This window comes from Pygoscelis adeliae, unplaced genomic scaffold, assembly GCF_000699105.1.
Source record: "Pygoscelis adeliae isolate BGI_AS28 unplaced genomic scaffold, ASM69910v1 Scaffold101, whole genome shotgun sequence".
NCBI classification, from domain to species: domain Eukaryota; kingdom Metazoa; phylum Chordata; class Aves; order Sphenisciformes; family Spheniscidae; genus Pygoscelis; species Pygoscelis adeliae.
In genome coordinates, this window is record NW_008824238.1 from 7264626 (window position 1) to 7273865 (window position 9240).

The 9240-nt window shown below is 41.3% G+C and overlaps 1 protein-coding gene across 1 annotated transcript in view; it reads left to right on the top strand.

The window, feature by feature from the left end:
* The window catches only part of SLCO5A1 (solute carrier organic anion transporter family, member 5A1), a gene marked incomplete at its 5' end in the record, with an annotated part of 81728 nt that overhangs the window by 38180 nt on the left and 34308 nt on the right, over positions 1–9240 (top strand). Inside the window, one exon of the mRNA XM_009335078.1 lies at positions 1790–2016. Within this exon, the coding sequence (XP_009333353.1) occupies positions 1790–2016 (227 nt within the window). The remainder of the gene's footprint in view (positions 1–1789; positions 2017–9240) is intronic.

Below are 9240 nucleotides of genomic sequence, written 5' to 3' on the forward strand. Positions count from 1 at the left end.
TGCCCTGAGTGGTGCAGGCGGATGGGGAATGGGGGTTGCGGTCCGTTCATAACACTTCGTCTCTGCCGCTCCTTCCTTCTCACACTCTTCCCCTGCTTCAGTGTGGGGTCCCTCACATGGGAGACAGTCTTTCATTAACTACTCCAGCACGGGTCCTTTCCATGGGGTGCAGTCCTTCAGGAACAGACTGCTCCAGCGTGGGTCCCCCATGGGTCACAGGTCTTGCCAGAAAAGCTGCTCCTGTGTGGGCTCTTCTCTCCATGAGGCCACAGGTCCTGCCAGGAGCCTGCTCCAGCACAGGCTCTCCACAGGCTGCAGGTGGATATCTGCTCCACCGTGGTCCTCCATGGGCTGCGGGGGAACAATCTGCATTACCATGGTCTTATCCTGGGCCTGCAAGGGACTTTCTGCTCCAGCACCAGTAGCACCTCTTCCCCCTCCTTCTTCTCTCACCTTGGTGTCTGCAGGGCTGTTTCTCTCACGTTTTCTCACTCCCCTTACTCAGCTGCTGTGCACCATTTTTTACCCTTTCTTAAATAAGTTACCACAGAGTTGCCAAGAGCATTGCTGATGGGCTCAGCTTTGGGCAGTGGTGGATCTGTTTTGGAGCTGGCTGGAGCTGGTTCTGTCCGACAAGGGGGCAGCTCATGGTGTCTTCTCACAGAAGCACCCCTGCAGCCCCCACCCCGCTACCAAAACCTTGCCATGTAAACCCAGTACAATTAGATTAGTATATAGTGAGAATTGCACTTTCAGTACGAGGGAAGAACTCTGTGGGTGAATTCTGAGGTTGTCCTCCTTTATGGAAGGATCTATGTGAGTTTATCCACATTTCACTGTAGTCTTTTGTTGCAAGATGAACGCAGAGGACAAATTATGTTATCTGATACTCTACTATCAGCCTTCTGACTGCAGAAGGTTAATTCTAGTGTACTTTCTAGTAAGGCTCTTTTGCCCATCTGTGTTGCTGTGGTAAAGTTCATTAAGCCTCTTGGCCTCAGGGAGGGTAACTGTATGCCTGCAGGCTGAAGGGCACTTTTCTGGCATACCATACGTTGCCCCTTCTTTGGGTATGTCCCAAGTCATTCCGTGTGAGCCAAGGGATCATTGCAGGGTTGTTTATATCCTGTTCTTATAAGACAGGGAGAGAAGAGGGAATTCTTTGTGAAGGGATATTTCAGGTTGTGGTCACAGAACAGAGCAGCAAAGTTTTAGGCATAAACCCTGGCGTGAACTGCAACACACCAGTTGTTTACAGTAAGGCTTTGGGAGCTCTTCATTGGGAAGGGAAAGAATTGGACAGTCAGGGCAGTGAGAGGTAGACACTGGAAAGCAGAACAGATTTAGCCTTGATGTATCCATCTGGACATTTTATCTTCTCATGCCATGGATAACGTTTTTCATGTTCTCCAGAGGAATACTATATTGCTTTACTGGGAATTATCCAAGAAAGGCAAAGTAAAAGTGAGTATCTACTTCTTAGCACTCGGTACTGAATAATTACTAAAAGTGAAAATTTATGGGAACTCAAAGCTGACAGTATTTCATAATATTTGGTGGGCTCTGGATAAATATCTTTATCAGTAGACAAGCCAACAGAAACATCTTCTAATTAATGGTTTTAGTGCTGTGAAGTCTCCCCCGCACTCCAATCCTTTCCTTTTAATGTCAATGTTCCATATTTTGCAAATATGTCTTTCCAGCCAGTACAGCCTGTAATAATCACTTTGGTTTTTTTATTTCATGTAATGTGTTGGCTTTCATTTCTGTTCCTGTCTCCTGGCATTAGGTGGAGCGGATTTCTCCTTTGTGCCATTGCAATGCTCCTTGTGATATTTCCCATGTTTACCTTTCCGAAAAAGCTCCCTCCTCGACATAAAAAAAAGAAAAAGAAAAAGAAGATGACCTCTGATGATGTTTCAAGTGATGATGAAGTCATGAAGGAGAAAACAAATAGTAAAATACAAGCAGACAGTGCAGTTCCTGCCTCTATGGGATTTGGAAAGAATGTTAAAGGTGAAGTTGTTTTTAATTTTTAAATGCTTTAAACTTTGTATACAGGGTCATCTAGGATTGTATGAGTGTAATTGAAGGCAGCGTTTTGACATTCTGTATTTAATATTATGTTTTGCTATTGAGATTTTAATAGATGGTCATCCTCTAAAATTACAAAATGCAGTGATGAGTGTAAGACATCCATTTACTTAAATTATTGAAGTGTTTAATGTGCACCTGTAACAAACAGGTAGCCTGTTTCCTATAGTTATAGGACCTCTACTACCAGGCATAGTTGTGTACCTTACAGTTTGTAACTGTCATACTTGCTTTAAGCTGTCCTTCATAGAATAAAGCGCTCTTCTAAAATATAAGTGAAGCAAGTAAAAAGAATTCTAGTATGTGAGTTCAATTACATTCATACATTTGGGTAAGTTAATTGAGAAAGATTATTTGTTTCATATGCCTTTCCTGGCTATTTTGTACTGCAAGCTATTAATTTTCAGAAGGCTAGGACGAATGAAACCTGTGCTAATTTTGAAACAAGAAGAGATCAAAAGATTGACAAGTAATAGAGATTTTTATTCTATTCAAGAAGTAAACCATTAATGTGAAATCTAACGGTAAGTAGTAATCATTGATAAAATGCCGTGGGAAGAAGGGCAGTGTTGCTAAAAATTAATTAATGTGAAGCATATACATTTGACAATATAGGCTTAACAGTGTCATAATATTGAATAGTGTAGGACAAGAATGAATGTGTCTTAATGCCGTTATGTTGTCAATGCTGTTGTGTCCTCCTTGGATTCCATGATACGAATGCTGGTTGTGCCATTTCGTGATAGCCTGATGAATGCAATGGGTCTAAGAGAAACCCTGAAATGTCATTTTTACCATTAGGTGTAATTTGAACTCAAAACTTCAAGTGTTTGTTTGTTGACATGAACATTAGTGTTACTTTTTCATTGGATATCAGTCCAGGATATAATGATTGGCAGATTTTTTAATGACATGTTTATGATCACTCTTTATATTGAGTAGGCAAGGCTTAGCAAAACCAGTGTGCTGGTTTTAGACTAAAACCGGTGTAATTCTCAGTAATGTTTGCCCACATGCATATTGATTTGCTTTACATTGCATTTACATCTGTACTCTCAGGGTACCTAAAGTTACTGTTAATTACTATGGAAGCAAAGAAAAAACAGGAGACTAGAATTTGCTTGTGGTGATTTTATTAGCTTACAAAACCGCATCTTAATCAAGGTACAGAGCAAGCAAGGTAAACCTGCAATATCAGATCTGTCAGAACCATGTTCTCCCTTTGTTTGCAAAGTAGCTAAAAAAGTCGTGGAGAAGCAAGAAAAGCACATTGTCTACTTCCTTCTTTGAAGACTCTATTCCCCATATTTGTGAGTCCCTGTACATAATGTTTTCTCCTAAATCCATAAAGCTAGTTGTGGTTTATTTTGGCCTTCAAACCTACCAGCCTCTGATTAGCAAAAATAGTTCAGGGCTACTCCTGTCAAGGTTTTCTCACTAACTTAGGGAAGTGGGAAAGGGGAGTTCAGTCTTTGCTGGGCTCCTTCCTAGTCATTGCAGGCAACGTCACAGCAGAGGGACTGCTTCATCCTGTAGGTGTGCCTGGAAAAGATACAGGTATTCAGACAAACTCTGCGTCTGGATGAGTTTTCTGATGCTGGTTCTGTTTCTATACGTAATTTCACCTTCGGGGTGATGTTGCGTCACTACAGGCACAGCAGACACACAGAAAATAAGTATACTCTTGGGAGAATGTTTCCTAGTACTTTTTTTCACAGAAATGAAAGCTACTGTATATCTCATTTTAGTGTGTATTTTTTTATATATATCTGCCTAAATGTGTACCATACCTTCTACAAAATCCTGTATTAATGTATTAGTGGAGCCACCAAATTAGAGCTTCTCATATACAAAACTTTTTGTTTTCTCTAGAGGAGAAACTTCACCACATGGAACAGTGGAAAGCAGCATTGTATTCCACATGTCAGAAAGATACCAAGCGAGTTGAGATAACGCAGAGAAAAGTATTTTGCTGTAAGCTGATTATAGCTTTTCCATTAGGTGTCATCTACCCTAGCAAAGAGGGCCTGCAGCAGGACTGCACTATCATTTAATTATTTTTCAAGTTTAAGTGGGCTTTATGGAATGAGATCATGCCTCAAGCTTCTCAGTTGAGGTAATTTCGTTTATCATGGGAAGGAAAAAAGGATCGCATGTGTCTAAGTCATTTAGCATTGCTTCTTCTGAGATGCAATGTACATTTTATACTTCCCATTGAATTTCAGGGCTTCATCTTTTTATAACTCGACGGGCAGAAACTCCATTTAGGCAGTAACCAGGAGACTGATGATTTAGTAGGTCACGTCTTCTGTTCTGTACTAATAAATATCAGTGATGTCATAAGAGGTCAGTGCCATTAAATCTGTAAAATCCGTGCAGCTTTGGTAAGGAAAGTCTCAGGGAAGAAGCTGTTTGTTTTGGTCTTCTGACATGATGTTGTCTTACCTGGGAAGCCTGGCAAAATGATTCTTGTCCTGCTGTAACTTGTCCTAATTTCACATAAGTTGGTTCTCTAGATGAATGAAAAGGAATTGAAAAGGCATGATGGGAGAGGGCCGGGGTCCTTTTTCCTGCAATGGCTGCCAGTATAGGCTGAAGAAACAAACCAAAACTGGCTCCGGTTGCAAGTAGCCTTCAACTTCAGTGACCTGAGCTTTATTTTGGCCCATGGTAGAGCTGGGATCAGATAAAAATACCGATGCATCTTTGCTTTTTCTCATGTTTCGAGATGCAAGGGCTTGGAATTCAGTCTTTTCCTATTTATGTTGCAAATAAACAACATGAGAAGGAGATTGCTTCTGAGTCAGGTATCAAAAGTATTAAATAAAACATTAAATAGGTCACAGGAGGAAGAAAATTGGATGTAGTTTATTGGGAGAAATAGAGGTAGTGTAGATAACATGAGCTAGAGGAGATTTGTAATGAAGAAGCCACGGTTCAATCCCATACATGCAGATAAATCATGAACCTGAGCAGACAAAACCACTGTTTTCATTTATTACATGGATACCCTTAGGGTTTTGTACCATGGGAATTGTATCTGCAGTCCCTTTTACTTAACACTATAATGAAACTTACTGTGCAGTTGAATAAAGGAGCAGTGTAAAGAAAGCAAATGTATGTATTGCCTAAAATGTACTGATCTAATCTGAAGGGTGTTAATTAATTACACGTATTTTGTAGTCTTTGGGGTTTTCTGTAAAATCCGTGCAGCTTTGGTAAGGAAAGTCTCAGGGAAGAAGCTGTTTGTTTTGGTCTTCTGACATGATGTTGTCTTACCTGGGAAGCCTGGCAAAATGATTCTTGTCCTGCTGTAACTTGTCCTAATTTCACATAAGTTGGTTCTCTAGATGAATGAAAAGGAATTGAAAAGGCATGATGGGAGAGGGCCGGGGTCCTTTTTCCTGCAATGGCTGCCAGTATAGGCTGAAGAAACAAACCAAAACTGGCTCCGGTTGCAAGTAGCCTTCAACTTCAGTGACCTGAGCTTTATTTTGGCCCATGGTAGAGCTGGGATCAGATAAAAATACCGATGCATCTTTGCTTTTTCTCATGTTTCGAGATGCAAGGGCTTGGAATTCAGTCTTTTCCTATTTATGTTGCAAATAAACAACATGAGAAGGAGATTGCTTCTGAGTCAGGTATCAAAAGTATTAAATAAAACATTAAATAGGTCACAGGAGGAAGAAAATTGGATGTAGTTTATTGGGAGAAATAGAGGTAGTGTAGATAACATGAGCTAGAGGAGATTTGTAATGAAGAAGCCACGGTTCAATCCCATACATGCAGATAAATCATGAACCTGAGCAGACAAAACCACTGTTTTCATTTATTACATGGATACCCTTAGGGTTTTGTACCATGGGAATTGTATCTGCAGTCCCTTTTACTTAACACTATAATGAAACTTACTGTGCAGTTGAATAAAGGAGCAGTGTAAAGAAAGCAAATGTATGTATTGCCTAAAATGTACTGATCTAATCTGAAGGGTGTTAATTAATTACACGTATTTTGTAGTCTTTGGGGTTTTTTTTAATGTTTTGAGTTTTGTCCCTATGTACAGCCCTTTCTTAAATGTGGAATATTCCAGTCTGCCTTTTCACATCTACCAGCTGTCGTACGCCCTTCCCAGTCAGTCCCTGCCAGGGACTGAGACAGGATAATAACACTTGGCAGGGCATCAGCAAAGGTAAAAGAAACTCCTGAAGGGCTCATGGCTGTCAGGTAAGCCCACTGCAGCGCTTCCCCAAGGATCTGGATTGGAGTTTCTGCAGTACCCGAAGATTAGTTGGCAGGGATCGGAAAAGGAGGAGGAGGAGACAGTGGTCTGTGTGTGGGGGCATTTGGTGAGCACTGTAAATGTCAGGGAGTTCAGCAGACTGTGGGCTGGAGATCCTCCTGTGCCACTGACCTTGAGCGAGTCGCTCCCCCCTCACCCTTTCTTAGGCCATCTTGAAGAGCTCAAAATAGAAAAAGTTGGCATGGCCCCATGTGGTGATGAGCAGTGTTAGCTGGAGCCTCGAGGAGCTGCTCTAAATCAAGTTAACAAAAGCAATAATCAGATCAAACTCGCTCTGAACCTTCCCACTCTTGATGGGATATTAGGGGCTGTTCAACGATCTGGCCACCACCCAGGTACTTAAGGCATGTCCTGAAAATGCTTGAGGAATCAAGTTGAATGAGGTTGTTTAAATGGTATGTGAGTCGATAATGAAATGAAATACATGGCGAAATATTATTCTAGAATGTAGTGATTAGCTCCATACAGAATATATCTGAAGTAGTTATGTGTGACTGAAAATGCTCATTCCCATTCTGATAAACAAACCAGAAATTCTGTCTCGAATCTTGGCTCTGCTTTGTACTGCATGAGAGCAAAAGCTGCCCCTGAGGCCTCGGTGTGGAGGCAGCCTCCTTCAAAGCTGCAGACTTGGATACTGCTGTCCAGGCTTGGAGCACCAGCAGAAAGGAGGTCCTTTGGCTAATATCTGCGTCACCCTTAAAAGGGGCTTCGCTGAGGGACTACAAGAGGACAGTGCTGTAGACTGGGATGGTTTATTTCCCTGGTTGTATTCATTGCACCGCCTTGGGCTAGACGCACAGGAACAGGGATAAAAGAAAATACATTAAATTATGAAAAAGGAGGTGAAGTCAGAATTATTTGAGTTTTTATTGAAATTCTGTTTACAGTGCTTTAAGAGTTTTGCTTAGAGGAGTATTTACGAATATTTGTATTGCTTGCAGATTTTTCTTATGCTTTTCTCGTACCATGAATCAAGCAGTGGTCCAGCACACTAGTGAAAGAAAATTAATACTGACTAGAGAAAAAATATTGTCAAAGACCATGAAGGGAAGAAAATTGCCAGTAGACTAGCAAACCAGTCCAGCAAGTCAGGTTTCAATTTACTCTTAGTTACATATTAGGTTATTTAAAAAAGAAAAAAAAAAGGAAAGAAGATGAGGATGTTTTCAGATTTGAATTACTGCACAGAAGGGTAAACATGTTCGCAGCCATACTAAAAGATAATTTCAGTTTTAAGAATGTAATTGATAGAGATTTATTTGTTCAAATGACAGAATGAAGGAAACTGCAAGTTCTCATAGGTTTGTTTCTGATGCACACTTGCAAAAGCAAGAGATGTTTTTTGAAGATCTCCTAAAAGTCAGAACCTGACAGGTTTAATAACGGCCTTGAAATCAAAGCCTGGGCCTATGGCTAGTCACACAAAAATAATGTGACATTAAAATGTTTTAAATGCATGATTGATTATTTAGTACAAAGGATCCTTAAAGTTTTGGCATTCTTGCTTTTTACTAGAATTAGCATGGTTGAAAGATATGAGATACTTATAGTGCCTTTTTATTATAGGTTTTTAAATTCAGAAGTGTAATACAGATTCTGTCACACAGGATTTTACTGTAATCATAGGAGGAGATCAGGGAAAACCTAAAAATACATGAATATGTATTTTTATTTGCAAATTTCTTACCGTATAACAACTCTTCCTTGTATGCCAGACAGTTGCTCTTTATAAGTCACAAAGGGCTTCAACCCTCAACCGCTCCAGGTGGTATGTATTAGTGCAGCATGCAGGAATAATCTCTGTTTTATTTCATGCCAAAAATTACAGTAATCAGTAGAGCTGTTCCCTGAAGAATCCTTCGCACAGGTGTAAGAGAACTTGTGCTTATTCCAAGACAATGAGTTTTATCTATTTATCAGTAGAAATCCAATTTGAAAGTACTAATTAGTTTTGAAATTAATAATGACCTTTAGACTGAGTGCTCAGGTGAGATGCAAGTAGGAGTCAACAGAAAGTACCGAACACCAGAGCAAAATGTTCGTTAGCTCTGCAGCTCTTTACCTAGTTAGTTCTTCAGTATCTTTAGATCAAAAATTCTAAGCCAGACATTTTCCTGAAGCTCAGTTTTACCAGGATGACCTAAACGTTACCAGTTATTATGATATTTGGAGCAGGCCCTTTAAAATAATGGATTTAACAAAGATCTTGGACTCAGCCCTTGGCCAAGGACTTCCAGTTCATTTCTACAAAGAGCGTTTAGTTCATCATCCTAATAAAATGATATTTCTCTCTGTGATGTCCAGGCTTCTGAAAGTTACTATCTTATTATTTTCTTCCACATGTTTTCAGCACAGGTGAGCAGCTGCCACCAAATAGCTCAGTTTCCAGCAGGACCAATCCTGGCACCCCCTCTTTCTTTTTCCCAACTCCTTTCTCACAGCGGCAGCAGCATGGTCATAACCGCTTGCTCCTGTTGCAGGGGGAGAAGCGCTCAATCCTGCACCTTGTCCCCGGGCAAATCCCGCTACAGCTGCCCCGCTGCAGCCCTATGACATCTGTTTTCTTAAACTGCGTCATCTAGCCCCATGAGAGGCTTTGCAAAAGCTAGGTATAAAGAGCGGGTGGGAGCGGTGTGCGAGGGAGCCCAGGTGGGGGGACGCGGCAGCGACCCCAGCCCCGGAGCAGTGGTCCCCGTAGAGCTGGTTGTGGGTGCAGAGGTGGCGGCAGGCGTGAGCGGTGGCAGCGTTTCGCAAAAAGGACTGTCGTGGTTTAACCTCAGTCGGCAGCCGAGTACCACACAGCTGCTCGCTCGCTCCCCACCCTCCCACCCCCAGTGGGATGA